This window comes from Myodes glareolus, chromosome 21 (assembly GCF_982192425.1).
Source record: "Myodes glareolus chromosome 21, mMyoGla1.1, whole genome shotgun sequence".
Classification (NCBI taxonomy): Eukaryota; Metazoa; Chordata; class Mammalia; order Rodentia; family Cricetidae; genus Myodes; species Myodes glareolus.
Genome location: NC_142046.1, coordinates 52414657 through 52432506, shown reverse-complemented (window position 1 = coordinate 52432506; position 17850 = coordinate 52414657). Strand labels below are relative to the sequence as shown.

At 43.3% G+C, this 17850-nt stretch overlaps 1 protein-coding gene across 5 annotated transcripts in view; it reads right to left on the bottom strand.

Moving 5' to 3' along the window:
- Metap1d (methionyl aminopeptidase type 1D, mitochondrial) overlaps nt 1-17850 on the bottom strand; it is a 68400-nt gene that overhangs the window by 14085 nt on the left and 36465 nt on the right. For 2 of the 5 annotated variants that reach the window (XM_085680962.2, XM_087900052.1), the window contains exons 2-3: nt 4487-4644; nt 310-458 (exon numbers count right to left, since the gene is read on the bottom strand). In XM_085680962.2, the coding sequence (XP_085537088.2) occupies nt 310-458; nt 4487-4644 (307 nt within the window). Of the gene's footprint in view, nt 1-309; nt 459-1830; nt 1981-4486; nt 4645-17850 lie in introns of all 5 variants that reach the window. The other 3 variants (XM_048425947.3, XM_048425948.3, XM_085680964.2) reach the window with 3 other exon arrangements.

The following is a 17850-nucleotide window of genomic DNA, read 5'->3' as shown; positions in this document are numbered from 1 at the left end:
AGACTTCCTAATTACCGTAAGTTTGCAAACAGCCAAAACAATAGCTGTCAATAAAATCTGCCTCCATTACCGTGTGGTAAAAATTGAGTAAGTTGAAAGAAATAGGCAATGTACAAACTGCTGCTTTAAGAAACATCAAATGGTGATGTTAAATCCACGTAGAAGTAAAACACCTCAACGTTTTTATTTTATCGCAATCAGTTTCAGAAGCGTGAATGCAGGTAGGTTTCAACTGAACCACAGGATTTTTCAATATGTGCTACGGATCTTAGTTTCCAGAGGAACAATACATTATTGAAAAATGAGCACCTGTCAGGAATGCCATGGCAGAGCACGTTGTTCACAGAGGTGCAAACAGATTTTGGAAAGCATCCATAGCCCAGAGGTGAGGGATAGGCATCGTGACTGATGATTTCCCGATGAACTAGAGCATCAATCTCTTCTGTTGTCATGTCAACCTGAAATAGTAAATAAAGTGTGCAGTGACAGTTGGAGACATTTCCTGTATGTATTGCCTGTGTCTACAACAACAGCACTGCCAAGGTGAGACTGTATAAATTCGCCATGATGAATTCAGGGTGTAGCAGTAATGGTTCATGACTCCCGCCACCTCCCTCAACTGTGCTCTCTAGATCATTTGGGTACATGGTGGTGTCATAAACCATCAGGGAATACAGCGAGTCACTAAATGATGGCTCCTATTAGCCTGATGATTTCAACAGTACGTCTTCCGTCAATCCCTTCCTCTTCCTCTGGCTAAAGGAAGCACACAAATAAGTGTACAAACAGAATGCTGGCTTAGAGGAGCTTCACCTACACCTTTTTATCATGTTGAAACACCGCATGGGCGAGCTTTGCAGCAACGACAGGGAGGTGATGGACCGTTACTTTAAAAACTCAGTCTCTAACGCCTTTCATAGAGATTTTATTCTCTATAAGCTTGATTTCTTTCATGCCTAGAAAAGTATGTTTTAATGTTTCCCATACTAGAGAATATCCAACTATTTTCCAATGAAGAGAACTGAAATTGAAGGGTCTTGCTTTGTTCTGTTTTGCATTGCTGGGGATTGAACCTGGGCCTCAATTATGCTAGGCAAGTGTTCTGCGGTTTAGCTATACCCCAACTCCAGAAACTGAGTTTCACAAGCACATGAAGACTATCTCTTCAACAAAGTAAAATTACTCAGGAGATGTTAACTACTTCCTCAGTAATTTTCTGTCTTGGTTGATATCCACATTATCCTTGGTTATGTCTAATAGTCAGTTACCCAGGTGACATAGTAAGCAAATTCATCACTGAGTCCCACTTTGAAACTACGTTTATATTTTCTTATGAACTATAGATAGTAAGATGTTTGGGTGATTCTGAAAGGCCTGACGCTTGTAGCAGTTTCTGTATGTATGTATGTATGTATGTATGTATTATGTACGTATGCATGCATGCATGTATGTATATCACCATGTTACTGTGGTTTTCGTATTGGGCCTACCCTTTCTTTGTAAAGAACATTCAAGAAAAGAAGAGGCAGACTACAAGGTAGGCCAACACTTTCAATACATGGTGGTGATGTGGGAAGTGAGCAGAGCATAGGCAGAGGAAAGGCGGCAAAGCCAAAGTCCTCTGTCACAGCACCTTGGAGAGGCTGAGTAAGAACTCTGCCAGTCACAACTGAATTTAGAAGTTTACATTATTTCTTGGGCAAACACATAAAATAGTAAAATCCCCCTTTACCGTCTTAAAGCTTTACTTTAAAAAACCAAATTGCAAAGGGGGAGTTAAGGAGAAAGGGAGAGAGAGCCCGTATGTAAGTTACGCTGGCTTGGTACCACCTTCAAGCTCTTCCCAGCCAGGAGGAGGATGTGCCGGGCCAGCTGACAAGCCTCGCGGAGCCCTCGGATCTGATCTTCAGTCTTAAGTTCTATGCTGTCGCCCCAGTCGGGCACAACGCCTGTCGTCACATAGTCTGGCTTCTTTATGTGCTTCGGGAAAAAGGATTGAACACAAAGATCAGAACCCAGCACACGACAATGGCATCATTTTTTTCAGACACAGCCTCCTGCTTCATGGAGTTCTGCCCTTCCTGCCGATGCACCGACCTCCATAGCCAGTGCAACAGACCTCCGGGCTACCCCCAGTTCCTTCCCTTGCCCTTTTGAACTTAACATCGCTTAGTAATGCTTCTCTGGATGGGCTGTTAACCTCACAGGCTCTGAGTCCGGTTCTGCTGAAGTAGACTTCTGGTCAAAACAAACAGCAGTTTTCTGTTCTTTACTCCACCCGAGCCCCTGAGATGCAAGGCCCCTGGAGGAAAAAGCGCCAAGTCTCCAACCCGCACAATGCTTAATTAAACACTCTCATCTTCTTCAAGCAATGCTAAAATGTAGGCAAAGGACAGCTCTCAACACCCTCCCCAACGAGTCCATGTAAAAGGGTATTAAGTTCATGGGGCCTGCCACATACACAGTCTTACACTGGGTAACATGACAACCGAGCACTAGACAAAACAGCTTCTTTCCTTCATGTCTTTTCCAGGGACAATAAAATTACCTAGAATGTTTCCACCGTTTATCAAGAAGAACGAATAGCCTGCACCTAACCCAAAGTCAAACACCCAAGCCTGATGCCTCCTGTGGCTGGTTCTCCAGCACTGAAACTCACTAGTGGCTTTGGGAGGTACCAGTATCTTATGCACAGCTTCTGTCTGCCCCAGGGTCTGCAGGGCCCTTCCTGAGCTATTTATAGCAATAGTACATAAGACTGCTGACCACCACACAGTAAGGCCATGCAGAAGTTTGGACCAGGAGTCATACTTAAGGCTCTGCAAGGCCGAGAGGTTGGGGCTCTTGTGTTTGTGAAGAGCGCCAGGTCAGACCTCTTATTCCACTGTTCAAGAAGGGCTTTTTTTTCCCCCTTATCTGTCTGCACTTGAAACAGGGTCTCTCACTGAACCTGGAGCTCACAGGTAGCCAAAAGCTCCAGGGTTTCATTTGTGTCCACACCCCCACCCGCCTCAGCACTAGAATTACAAGCACACACCAGCAGCAGCTGGGATTTATGTGAGCGCGGGGGATCTGAGCTCAAGTTCTTACACTCGTGTAGCAAACACGTAGGCAATAAGCCATTTCTCCAGCTGGAAGGGCTTTTGTTATTCAGGTAATAGAATGGCCTGGTTTGTCAAGCTGAGCCCTGAAGAAGCATCTCCTCTCCTATAGTCACCCCCACCAACTCTCTCAGAATTCCAGGTCTCTCCCCAACAAACCTATGTTCTTATTTCTGCTCTGTGAGCTGTCTTGGTTATAGCTATAGGCAGGGGGCTGCTGGGTTGTCTCTGAAACTGGCTAAAATGCATAATACAACACATTTCTTTTTAACTAAAGGTGTGTGTGCGTGTGTGTGTGTGTGTGTGTGCGTGTGTGTGTGCATGTGTGGATACAACTATGCATTCATATGGATACAAATATGCCTAAGTGCAGAGGTGTGGAGACCACAGGATATCTGATGTCTTCCTTAATTGCTCTCTACCCAAATTTTTGAGACAGAGTCTCTCACTATATCTGGAGCTTGCTGACTTGACTAGACCGACTGGCCAGTGAACCCTAGGGTTCTACCTGTCTCTGCCTCCCCTCCCCAGATCTCGGATTACAGACATATGCTGCAGTCCTGGTTTTATGTGTGTGCAGACCCTCATGTTTACAGAACAAACGCTCTAATGAATGAGCCACCTCCCTGGCCTTAGAGATTTCTTTTTGTTTTTACTGAAGCAAAACAATGTCAATTTTATGATTCGTACCAAATGCTGGTTTGGTTCTCTCTACAATGGCCAAATCTAAGCCAAGCTAGGACTTTTAGCTCCTCTGTCTCTCAACCCTTACTATAAAAACGGACTACTCGCCTTCAGGAGCTATGTTCAGTGTGATTCACAATAAAGAAAAAGAGTGTACAAGGAAGAGAGAGGTGATGTTCAGGACAAGTCTGTATTTCTTGTAGCTATTTTCCTTCTTCCTAAATGACACCTTACAACGTCTTTGCATTTTCAAAGACAGATTGTCTTTCCACAATACTGAAACCTTTGGTGGGAGAATCAAGAATGCTTTGGTTTTTATTTAATTTACTCTAAAAAATTTTATTCAAAGACAGTAGGATTAGTAACGTAGAAAGTTGAAGGGATTAAAAACATCCAGTATGCTAATTTCCATGAATTTCTCTTGAATCATTCCAATTTTACAGTAATTTTCCCTAAAAAAGTCACAAACTATATACACAGTTTTAGTCACATATTGAAATTTAATAAAAATTTTCATAATTAAAAGTTGAAATTCAAGATAAGCTAAGCAGTTGTTTGCCCAGACCTTTATTTTTGTTTTAACAGACAGCCTCGAACTGCAGGATGTTAAAATGTCTTCTGTCACAATTTGAAATCACAAACTGAGTTTTAAGTTCACCCTTGCCCACCAGAAAGAGAAGCAGCCTGCATCAGTATGGTACCTTGGGGACAGGATGTGCGGGAGAAACTGCAGCCGGCAAAACTATATTGTGGGAGAGATCCCTTTGTCTCCAGAAAAAGAAATTTCTTCTTTGTTGATTGCCTGACTGCTTGTATAAGCAGAGATGATTGAGTGGAGAAGACAAAATTCTCTGACAACCTATGAGAAGAAATAGATGGCGTTCAGGTTAAGAAGACAGACAGAAAGAAAAGACATTAACGGTGTTGCCCCTAAAGGTGCTATACCTATTAAATCATTAGTCTCATTCTTTATTGACTCAAAAGAGAAAGCCCCAGAGAGAAAGGGGCCAGCAATATTCTGGTACAACAGTAGCACATATTGACTAACTGGCACTGTTTACATAAATTCCTGACAGTGGAGAGCTTTACTCTAATAGGAAATAAACATATGGGAAGATCTGCCCCGCAGCAGGTATGGAAAAGAACAATTTCTGCTTCAGTACCTTGTGTGACGATGTCCAGATAACCCTAGAGTTCAGGGCACTACTTTGGCGGCTCTATACTCTTTAAAACCATTTTCCCTTCAAAAGCCACAGACAAATTGCCGGCTGCACTTTTGGCCTCTATAGGATCGCGACTGTGTGTTAAGTTCTTGTGCATGAAGGCATTATACCTAAATTCACTGCGATAAAGGCTCGAGTTGGACCAAATAGCAAAAATGTCGGTGAAACCAAAGAAAACAAGTGTAGGTATTTAGAGACATTTATTAAAATAATAAAAGCACATCTTTTGAGTCAGCAATTTATCTCCTTAGAATTTTTTGGGTTTTTTTTTTCTTGGTTTTTTGAGACAGGGTTTGCCTGTGTAACAGTCCTGGAACTTGCTTTGTAGATAGACCAGGCTGGCCTCAAACTCACAGAGATCCTGCTGCCTCTGCCTCCCAAGTGCTGGGATTACGGGCATGCACCACCATCGTCTGGCTATCTCTTCAGACTATAGCCCACAGATAATATGTAATCGTGGATGTATGGAGCCACACCTTTACTTAGGGATTGTTTGGGTAGAAAACTGTGAAGTAGCCTGATTTCAAATGAGAAGTATCAACAGAGGATGGGCCACATATATAATACAGTCCATTGACACAACAGAAAATTCTGAAACCATTAAGAAGAACGAAGCTAACTATGGCAGTGTACATTCACTTGGGACACAGAGACGGGAGGCTCGGTTCACAGTCATCTTCAGATGCACAGTGAGTGTGACATCATCCTGAGCTACACAGGACTCCTCAGGAGAGTGAAAGGCGCTAAGTGGTCTCTGTGCACTGATAGGCAGAGACTGCAAGGTACTGTTCTGGGAAAGCACACACTGAGTAACAGGCATGAGAAACCTGTTAGGCGGGGGTGGGGGTGGGCATGGTCAAAATACTTTTGTGTACATGTAAGAAATTCATAAGGAATAAATTAAAAAATCATGTCCAAAAAAGAAACCCATTAAGCTTACACATTTAAGGCTTGTATACGTCTATACATTGCCAAGATTAATATTCATCAACAGTGGGAATTTCTAGAGTGTGTAATTAGGGCAGGAGGAGGGAAGACTTTGGTTCATTTTATTTTCTTCTATACTGTTAGCTTTTAAAAACCATCTATGTCTCAAAAAGAATCTACTTCCATTACTATAACAATAAAAGTAATCATTTAGAACAACCCCCCATGGGTCACAACTATAAGACAGGCTGGCAAACTCCAGCCTAAGGGCCAGATCTGGCCTGCTGCCTATCTTTATACAGCCTAACACCAAAAAAATGGGTTTTTACATTTATAAGTGGTTGGGGAAAAATTCAGAAGCAACAGTATCTTGTAAGGCGAAATTCAGATTTTGGTGCCCATACCTAGCCTGAGCTATTTACAACTGGTCAGGACTGTGTCTCAGCTAAGGCAGAGTTGATTAGCTGCGACAGAGCCTGAACCATTACCCCTCAGGCCTGCCCAGCCGCTGCTGATGTCACCACTGCTGATGTCACCGCTGAGTCTCACTCTGAGTCGCCCAGGCCAGGAGAATCAGCCATGAGGGAAAAGAGAGATTCTCAGTGGACCCTCCTCCACGGGATGAGGGGAGCGGGCTTTCAGGAGCTCAGTAACCCCCAAGCACTTGGGAACTGCTGGCCCTAGAGTCACATCTCAGCTGTGAGAACTGGAGGAGGATTGAGCCCCGAGGTCAGCGTTGCTCGGGAATTGGACAAGGCATGAGATTCAACGTTCAAAGTTTCATTCAGTTATGTTTTTCTCTCAGCTTGAACTCGGTACTGTTAACTCAGACACACAGAGGGGTTTGGGGTAATACGTGTACCACTGCATCACATAAATAATGCTGAATAGCGCATATTAATATATGTTTGCTATGTTTTTCCTTTTCTACACTACTAGGATAGAGCCCTGTAGACAGACAGGTTCACACCCTCACAGAGCTAAAATCCCTAGCCACACTGGGCCCTAATATTATTTTAGACAATTCCAAATAGCAGACAAGAGGCCAGAAAACCATTTATTTTCTTTTTTTTTTTTAATGGTTTGCTGTTTTTATTTTATTTTTGAAATGGGGCCTGGTCTGTTGACCAGGACAGTCCTGAACTTCAGGGCTCAATGTATTTTCCAATCTCTGCCTTCTGAGAGGTCAAGAGTGTATTCAAAAGTCACCACATTCAGCTCTAAAAGGACTTAAACAAATGGGTACATGTTTCCTGTTTTTTAAGGTATTAATTTTTTCTCATGAGGAGATGGGAGATATCCTAGTAGGTAAACATGAAAACCTGAGTTTGACCCCCCCCCCCCAAACCAACATAAAAAGTCATGTGAAGCCGGGCGGTGGTGGTTCACACCTTTAATTCTAGCACTTGGGAGGCAGAGGCAAGTGAAGGGTTTCGATGAGAAAAGACACATGAACACAACAACAACTTTTTAAAATTTAACTATTTTAATTGATTCGTTGGGAGTTTCATATCATGTACCCCAATTCCACTCACCTCCCAGTCCCCCAATATCCTCCCCTCATCCCTGTGGCACCCTCCAAAGGAAATAAAGCACAGTAAGCAAGCAAGTAAACAAACAAAAACAAGAACAAAACTAACAAAACAAAAACAATAAAAACCCTTCTTCTTTTCTGCCTCTCCAACACCTCTTTGTTCGTCCTGGTGGCATTGGGGGCCTCGGTGTGTCACACAGTAGACCCTTCCATTCTATCAGTTTTATTAATGAATGATCATTGTCACGAGTCATTGGTCTGGCTCAAGGCCTCTGTTTCTGGTCCACCATCATCACTGGATCCTCACCAGAACTGCTATGGGATGTCTCGTGGCTGCCCCAAGTCTTGGAGATCCTGCTGGTATTGTTCCACAGGATCAGCCCCTTCGTGAGCTCCAGCAGGCCTTAGATGGGTAGATGCTAGGGTAGCCAACCCAAGGCCTGGCCAGCTGTGGGCCTGAGTGGAGGCTGAGCTGGTCAGTCAAGACCACTGGGGTCACCCAGCTCAGGAGAGGGGGGTGGAGTCAACTCACCTAGTCAATGCCCTCAGAGTCAGTTCACCATCACCTGTGGTGGGGTAGGGCTGTCTCTCTGGAGTGGAGAGGTCAGCTCTCTTGCTGTAGTGTTCAGTGAGACGCAAGGCCAGCTTTCCCAGGGCCAGCAAAGGGACCATGGCAACTCTTATAAAGGAAAACATTGTTGGGAAGTGGTGGCGCACACCTTTAATCCCAGCGCTTGGGAAGGCAGAGGCAGGTGGATCTCTGTGAGTTCAAGGTCAGTCTGGTCTACGGATCAAGTTTCAGGACTACATTCATAGAGAGACCCTGTCTCAAAAACAACAAACAAACAAGCAAACAGAATGTAGTGATTCAGATGTAACAACTGCTTTTTGATGACCCTCACTGCTAGATGCTCATTTTATCCCTACTGGTCCTTACTGACTGTTAGGTAGGCAACAGTTGTTCATGCCGCTGTTTAAAGATGAGGAAATACACACTCAGAATCAACAACCAGGCCCCCGCCAGCTCTCCATTCCCAAGCCTAGGGCTGCGACCACCACACCGCCACTAACAGCATGGCGGGGCTCTGAAGTCCAAATATGCCTGGCCGAAAACTGCAACGTTCATGATTTGGATTTTGAAGGAAGTTTTTGCTTGTTTGTTTAATCTTGAAAAATATGTCTTGTGCTCAGTTAACATTTAGAACGAAGACATCTTTTTCATGGAAATTCTTAGAGGAACTGGGAGGCATATGCTAACAAAGTCAGATAGATCTGTGTTGCCAAAACTTCTGCAAGGGTGCTCTTCCTCCCATGAGGCGAGGAGGTAGGTAAGACAAGAGTGTGGGAATGATTGCCAAAGAGCAGCTGCTCCGCACATGACCGCTCTCCCCCCCCTCCACTCTTTAGTATTTATCTGTGTGACACCCAGCTTTATCATTTGCTCAACACTGCGTTTACTGTTTCCACTCTCGTGTTTCCACATCCTAGATCCAGGAAACACAGTGGCCCCAGCTTTCAAGGGAAGTACATTCCTGTAGGGGAGGCAAACATTAAGTCAACAGAATGGAAGGAGGGATGAAAGCCAGGCTGGAGAGACGGCAGTGGGCGGTACTGTGGAGTCCACTCTTGGTCCTCAGGGAGTGGTGTGACAGTTGTCTAGCAAGGGCAGTGACAGTGAACTCTGACCCACGGAGCGCTTCCTTGTGCCAACACCTTGTTGAGTGGCTCCCAGGTGTTTCTGAGATAGAAGGCTCAGCACTGGCCTGCGTTGAGCAACACTTAACTGCCCTGCTACAGCCAGACAGCGGGTGATAGAGACTCAGATCAATTTTATCACACAGGATTATTTTCAGTGTGGCTGATTACATGAAAGAGAGGCCATCTTTATCAGTACTATCAAGTTCAAGTACATAGGCATTACAGGGGAATCCTTTTTATGTACTTAAACTTGAATTATGAAACCGTCAGGTCTCCACTGGGATGCCTGGGTAAGGCTTGTGAGGTATTCACTTTCTGGGTGAACAGTGTGGCTAATGTATCTGTCCTGCCAAATGGCGGTCTCACTGCCAGAAAGATACAGGCATCCCCCACCCCAGCAACTGTATGGGCAAACACCAAACACTGGAAGCTCAGCCAGACAGTTAATCTGTTGACAGCGGTGGTTCTAATCAAATCCTCTTAACCTTTACATTTGAAGTATTTTCTTTCAGTTTAATACAAGTTACCCTATACATGCTATCATAAAGTAACATGATTTCCACATACTATTACATATTTTTCTACCAACTATTCACTACTGACCAGGAAAAAAAATAAGTGTTTTCACAGATGACATGAACAGATGGGTTTCAGTCTTGGTATCTTGGAAGACACTGATTGGTCTTCTGATCACCCTGTAAATGGTAGCCAGGGATAATTTTCTCTCTCTCTCTCTCTCTCTCTCTCTCTCTCTCTCTCTCTCTCTCTCCCTCTCCCTCTCCCTCTCTCTCTCTCTCTCTCTTTGATGTGGAGGTCTGGGGAGGACTCTAGGGGCCATGCTCTAACTCATCTCCTTTATTCCGTTGAAACAAGATCTCTTACTAAATCTGGACTAGACTGGCAATCCCCAGCAACCCTGATAGCTCTGATCTTCCTCTCCCAGTTTTGGGACCTGTAAGCAGGACCATGACCAGTTTTTAAACATGGGTGGTCAAATTTTGAAGCCAGGTCCCCAAAGTTGCCCAGGAAACATTCTAACTCAAAAAGCCACCTCCCCAGCTCTACCATATTTAAATCAATCAGTAATAGTCAAAATTCCAAATTCAAAAAGCGAAGCATGTGGTGGTGCACGCCTTTAATCCCAGCACTCGGGAGGCAGAGGCAGGCAGATCTCCAAGTTCCAGGACAGTCAAGACTACAGGGCAAGTTCCAGGATAGCCAGGGCGACACAGAGGAACCCCGTCTCAAAAAAAAATTAATAACTAAACAAATCCAAAACAGACTTGGCAAAATTAAAATCCCAATCTTTATCAATATAATCAGGATTCTAGGAACATACTCAACCACAGTATCTGATAAGAAGTCTGTTTTCTATATAGTTCTGTCCTATGATACCTATAACTATATCTAACTTCCAATTTGCTATTAATGTGGCGCTCAGTGACCATCTTCAGAGACGAAAACACTGCCTGGTCCTCTTGGCAGTGCAGTTCATCAGACACACAGCATGTGCTCCTTTGGTGAAGCTGCTAGGGGAGGAAGGTGCAGGAGTATGCTAATTACTGCAGGGACAAATGGATGCACCGGTGGAAACCATCAAGAACAGGGAGCCCAGAGCAGCAAAGAGTCCCTTCCTGTTGTCTTCATCAGAGTATCGTTACTGCTGACCCCTAGCAGAAAAGCTAGAGGGTGTCCACAGGCAGCAAATCCACATGTTGTGGGAGCAGAATATTTACTGTTATCAAAGGCAATGGCACAAATTACATTCAGTGTCACAAAACTCCTATCAGAGCCTGAAGCTGAACTCTGAAATTGACAGACACCCATTTCTTCCCCTCCGTGAAGTAGCATGCTGCGTGGGCTCAATGTCTCCTGAAATTGCTCTGTCCTCTGCTGCATGGGCTTTGTATTTGAAATTTATACATGGGATATAATAAGTCTAGTGTATGGGCTTAAATATTTTTATATTTGGTAATAACATCAATTTCTAACTCTGCCTGAGAGGTAGGGCTGTGGAACCCTGCCTGTCGGAGGGAGGGCTGTGTCTTCCATGACTAATGTCACTGCACACAGCCTGCCCCGTATCTATTGGCCTTTTAACTCAGGGTCCATTTTAATTGTTATCCGCTTGTGCATTCTATACCACTTAATGAAATGCTTCCATTTCGCCCACCGTGCCCTGGGTTTTTATGCGTACCTTTACTAATGACCCTTTATTAAGCCAATTTTACCTTTGAAAATGTGAGTTTTCTTTTGGTCAACAAGTATTCTTAGGGGTGAGGTCTGAACAAACTTTCACAGGGGCCTATAAAGTGTTCATTATTTTAAGCAGTTGTAAAACTGAACAAGTGCGCTTACACTCTAGCGTGGCTACCAGCACCTCATCTTCCATTACAGACTTCCGCTCGGCAGCAGGCCACCCATACTCACTTAGCTACGTTCAGGATGATCAAACATCTGGGTAGAGAACACCACCATAAAGCAGCCTGGCATGACCTTACGCTCGCTAACAATGTCAACCAGAGATAATACGGGATTGAAAAGACACCCTGTAAAATGTCTTGCTGAATATATTTCTTCATAATGATCAGCAAATGCCAAAGTCTAGTAACAAAACTATTATTTATAGCATATTAACATCTAATTGATTTTACAAATGGAGGCAATTATTTTGGATGAAGGGAGGACTGTCTGCCAGATTTAAATGATTTATGATTACCAAGAGAGAAAACAACAATGTTTTACTAATTCATTTTCAACTGTGGCTCTTGCAGTCATTGATAATTTTAATTTTAACCAAATGATTTGCTTAAATAAGACATTAACTTCAACTTTAAAAAAAAAAAAGGCAACTTACTTTGTGTCAGCAATCTGACAGGGTTTGGTTTTGTTTTACTGCTCAAAAAATGCTGCTTCCTCCAGCAGGCTTAGGAAATACCCTCCCCGAGGAACACGTTTTTGAAGCGCAGATTGAGGAGCACAGAAAGATGAGACTCCCACCGACTCCAACCACTCACTCCGAGCAGACGCCACAGCTCTCGGAGCGTCACGTGCCTGGAGTCCAAGAGAAGGCTGCGAGAGCATCTCCCCCCATCTCTTGACCTGAAGCGCTGACGGTCCTCCGGGTAAAAGGTTTCTTAACTCCATAAAGGTTGCGGAAGAGAAATGAAAAAGTCTGAGTCACTCCCTAAGAAGCTCTGCCGTCTAGGACGAGGACGTACATGTTTGAAAAAGAAGGGAGGACATGGTGGGTCCTTCCCATTTCCAGGCAGCTATAAAGCAGAAGAGAAGCTCAGGTTTCACAAGAAATAACCTGTGCGTTTGCTGAAGGAGAAACACATACACACATGGAGGGATTGCCCCAGGCTGAAGCAAAACTGATTGGGCAAAGCTGGTGGACAAGGGCTCTTGAAACTAAACAACAGCAAATTCATCCTGCTGACAGATGCTGCTTACATCAAAGCAACGAGGAACTCCCCCGACTCCCAGTTTCTTAAAAACAATTAGTACCTTTCCACAATCCACACATTGAGGACAGGGTTAAGTTTTTTAATCAGTCATAATAAACATTATTAAATCTGTTCCCAGAGAGCTCCAGCTCAGTCAGAGACGATTCTGGTGTGTTTTTAGCTGTGGGCCTTGCCAAACACTGGTTTATTCATTCCCATGGACATGTCTGGGAAGGCAGGCTGGGCATGCCATCAGCCCCTTCCTTCCAGGGGTTAACTGCTCTGGCTGCCAAATAAAATACAGAGCGAGCCATGTAATTATGGAGACAGTCAAAGGGCAGGCTCTATTTTGAAATCTATTTGCACAGACAAGGTCTTCCAATTGAACTTACAGGAAACAAGCTGGTAGAGAGCCCCTTTCCCCCAGATGCCGTCCACACTTTCCCTCCATCTCAGGAAGTCATGGATATGGACACCATCCACCACGGCTTCCTGGATTTCAAGCTAAGATGCCCTTGCAGAGAGAAGACTGGATCTGTTTCACAAACCTAGAAGCATCACTGGGGGTGGGAGGGGGGTGCACTAATTAGCAGCATTTGGAAATAGCCTCTAAACGGTAAAGATAGAGCGTTTGTTAAATACTTCTGAAGAGGGCACAGGCCCAGTTGGTATGCAGCTGTTGGGAAACAGTTTACTCCTTCAATGTCCGAAAGAAAGCATGTAGTGGGTATAACGGGCTGCTACAAGTACTTGTGTGAAGTAAAGATTCTAGCTGACGTCCAGCAGGGCTGTCCCTGCAGTTATTTATAGCTAAAACCATGTTTACAGTCATGAAGATCACACAGGACGAAGAGGAAATACACCACATACTAAGAGACAAATGTGGAAACTCGCTTTTAAAAAAAAAAAGTTTATTTTTATGTGTCGGGGGTTTTGTCTGCATGTATGTCCTTGCACCACATGCATATCACGTATTCATGGAAGACGGAAGAGAACACCAGACCCCCTGGAACTGATGATACACACAGCGGGAAGCTGTCATGTGGGTGCTGGGAACTGGACTCTGGTCCTCTGGTAGAGCAGCCAGTGCCTTAGGTGGCTGAGCCCTCTCTCCAGCCCAGAAACTCCCATTTATCATGAAAGGAGTGTCCATCCCGGTTGCATACACTCTTCTGTGAGAAGGCATTGTTTGAGCAGTGTAATGGGATTGGCTAATAAACTAAGTGGCTGATGAAGGTGAGGCAGACACTCGTCTGTGGATGTCAGAGCCATCCCTCAGAGTCTGGGGGTCCTGGTTCTGGAGAACACAAGCTAGACTCAGTCACACAGAGCGCACTTCTGAGGAAAGTGGGGGGGGGGTGGCAGCTTGGGGCGCCCTAGTTCAACATTAACAGTCAAGAATGGTTCGAAGCAAAGCAGGACCTTCTGCAGGGCTCCCTCAGGAAGTTAGTTCTATGTGACATCCTGCTTCCTTTTTTTTTTTTTTAAATGTATTAACGGCAATAACACCACTGACAGAAATTATTTAGGAAAAGACTTCAATTTGTTTCTTTAGAAAAAGCAAGTTTGAGAATGGAGAGACGTTGAGAGCACTGGCTGCTCTTCCTGAGGACCCGGGTTCAATTCCCAGTGCTACATGGTGGTTCACAACCATCTGTGGCTCCAGTCCCAGGCTACCCGACACCTTCTTCTGGCCTCTGTGGGCATCAGGTACTTACATGGTGCACAGACATACGCGCAAACCAAACACCGTAAGTATAAAGAAATCAATTTGATAATGGGATTTACTAGTAGCAACCACCAGAACCTAAGGATCTCAACAAGAAGCTCTGACTCCCCCCAACCTATATTATAAATACAAATCAATAAACGCTCACATTTAATTAATGGGGACCCATGCTGGTGCCTGTGTATGTGTGTGTGTGGGGGGGTTCTTTTAGGTTAGCTTAACCCCAGCTGAGGGAAGGTTGCCAAAGATTTTGGAAAATTCAAAAGTCCATCATTTGACAGACCAGGGGAAGTTACATAGAAATGATTCATTTCTTCAGCGAAATACAGCTACCATAAGGAATGTCTTCACTTCAGATAAAAAATATTTACTTCAAGTGGAAATCTAAGTTCATCTTCTACAGACCACAGATCAGAAAACACTGAGTCACAGGGAGGCAACACTCGCTGAGCAAAGCCATTGTCTCTCGGCTGAAGTTTGGAGAAAAGAAGCTTTCTCAAAGTTCGACAATACATACACTCAGGCAACTTGATGGACAAAGAAATACTGTGCCCTTCGAGGGAGGAATAAAGGAGCTGTTTATTAGAGCCTTGTTAAAATGTAATAATTCATTCCAGTTGAGCCCTGTGAAAAATGTCATCAAAATATCATTTTCTTTGCCAGATTTTCGGGATGCCGTAGTATCATTTAAATACAGATTAAAAAAAAAAAAAAGATCTCTGACCAGAGCAGAAGCATAAGAGAAAAAGAAACCAAAGCAAGAAGCTGTCAAAACAGCAGGAAGGAATTTCACCCAGTCCTGGGACCCCGGGAGCACATGCTTCTGGGCTAGTGAGACCATCTGGCAACTTTCAGCTTTCCGAAGTCCAGAGGAACATTCCGGTTACCTCATACACCTCAACTACACAAGGCAGAGACAGAACAACTTTCTACTGGAGCACACACAAATAGGAACCAGAAAGGGCGATCTCACAGAAATCACACATGGAATTCAATTTTAGAGAATGATCGGACAAAAATATCAGGGTTTTTTTTTTAATGAGATAGTAAGAAAGTCCTTTAATTTAGAAAAAAAAGACTTCATAAATACAATTGTCATGTAAAATAAAAGTGCTAGTCATTTTGAATTAAAATACCTAATAACAGAAGATGTGGAGACACAATCTATGATCAAAAGCATAGCTCTGATAAGAATATTTTTAAATTGTATTAAAGCATTTGAAGAGCATAATTTTAGTTTTCATTTTATAACAACGTAAATTCTATTCTACCTTTGGATCCCTTTCTCTCTCTCTCTCTCTCTCTCTCTCTCTCTCTCTCTCCTCTCTCTCTTCCTCCCTCCCTCCCCCCTCCCTTCCTCTCTCTCTCTTTTTCTTTCTTCTTTCCTTCTTGATACATTATGTAAAGTTATTGTTGCACAATCAAATAATTGTTCTAAAACAGCTTGGATCTTTGATTAAAACTATAGCAACAATATCAACATACATACAAAAATTTCCACCAAAGTCTCCATCTTAATTCATGCTTGATGATGTCTTCACTGTACAATGCCACATGAAAGAAAACACAGAAATGGGAATCTTTGACTATTTTGGGAATTGTCTCTGCAGCATCCCACGGCAGTAGAGATGGAGAGAAGCAATGTCAATAATCCCAAAATGGACAAGCCAAAGCCTGAGGAAAAAGACACATCTCCAGGCTTCCATGGCTGAGATTAGAGACTCAAGACAATAGAAGCCAAGATCACCCACCAAGGAGACTTTTTGTTTGTTTGTTTTGTTTTCTGAGACAGTTTCTCCATGTAACTTTGGAACCCGGAACTATAGACCAGGCTAGCCTTGAACTCACAGAGCCACCTGCCTCTGCCTCCCAAGTGCTGGGATTAAAGGTGTGCACTACTAGGGTCTGGCTCAAGGAGCTATTTTCAACAAGAAAAATAAAGAGAGACTACATAGAAGTCTTTTTTAGTACAAAAAAATTATGCAATTTTTTGAAAATAGCTTTGGATTTGGTAGAACTATGTTGCCACACATGAAAGTTTGAATGTAACTGGTCCCCATAAACTCATAGGGAGTGGCACTATTAGGAGGTGTGGCCTTATTGAAGTAGGTGTGGTCTTGTTGGAGGAAGTGGTCACTATGGGACTGGGCTTTGAGGTCTATACTCAAGCTATGCCTAGTTCAGTTCACTTCCTGCTGCCTACAGAAGTATTAACTCCAGCACCATATTTGCTAGTTGCTGCAATGTCCCACCATGATGATAATAATGGACTAAACCTTTGAAACTGTAAGGCACCCAATTAAATGTTATCCTTTATAAAAGCTGTTGTGGTCATGGTATCTCTTCACAGCAATTGAAACCCTAATTAAGATACCACAGATAAATTTTAATCTTTAATTTAATTGGGTAGACTCAGTTATAAATAAAGAAGCACTGGACAGTTTTAAGCATTAACATCAAAAATTCAATGTAGTCGCTTCCAACCTAGTGCTGTTGCTGCTGCTTCTTCTTCTTCCTTCCCTCCTCCTCCTCTTCCCAAGATAGGGTTTCTCTGTGTAGCCCTGGCTATACTGGAATCTGCTCTGTAGGCAGGTTGGCCTAAACTCACAGAGATCCACCTGCCTCTGCCTCCCGTGGGCTGGGATTAAAGGTGTGCGCCACCACCACTCAGCCCTTCTTTCTATTTTAAAAGATGCTTAACAAAGTTTTTTTTTTTTTTTAAGGAATAAAAGTTAAAACCGCCAACAATATCGCTACCAATAAAATGTGTCCTCCTTATCTGTATATGGCTGGCTGCCTCTCACATCTGAAAACATGTCACGTGATAACCTCAGCTGGAAATACTGGAGATACTGCTCACATTAGTGGAATGATAAGTTCATCATGCCTTTTTTCTTAATTAATGGAGTATCTGATGTATAAAATATCTGAAAACTATTTACTGTCTGTTACGTATACTAAACACTTTTTGAGGTTTAATTCTGCCAGAATGTCACAAAAGGAATGCCAATTCCCAAACACCCAGTATAAGTTGTGATTTGTGACTCAAAAGAGGGAAATAATATAGAAATTAAGATATTTTATGTTTTATTGTATGGTCTTCTAAAAGAAGTGTCTTTCTAATTATATAATTAGTTCTTTCTCTCTTTTTATGGAACACTGCACAAAATTTTGTGCTACCTTTGTGCAGTGGCTGTACTAACCTCTGTTCAGCCCAGTTTTACTGTTTGTCGCTGAAGTGAGCACTGTTTGGATTCTTGTTTAAAACCAACTCCTTCCCCCTGAGGACTCATTGGTTTACTGAAACAGGCTAAATTCCCTAACCCCTTAGTTTCCTGCTTTAATCGGAAGGAAGGAATCTTCCTTAGCAGGTTGCTATGGTAACTCTGTGATGACAGATAGAGAGAAGCGTAGGATAAACCCTCAATTTGGAAACGTGTTCTAGGAAGAGCCAGTGATTCACAAAGGACTCTGAGATCCTACATGGGGCCCCAGAGCTGCTGGG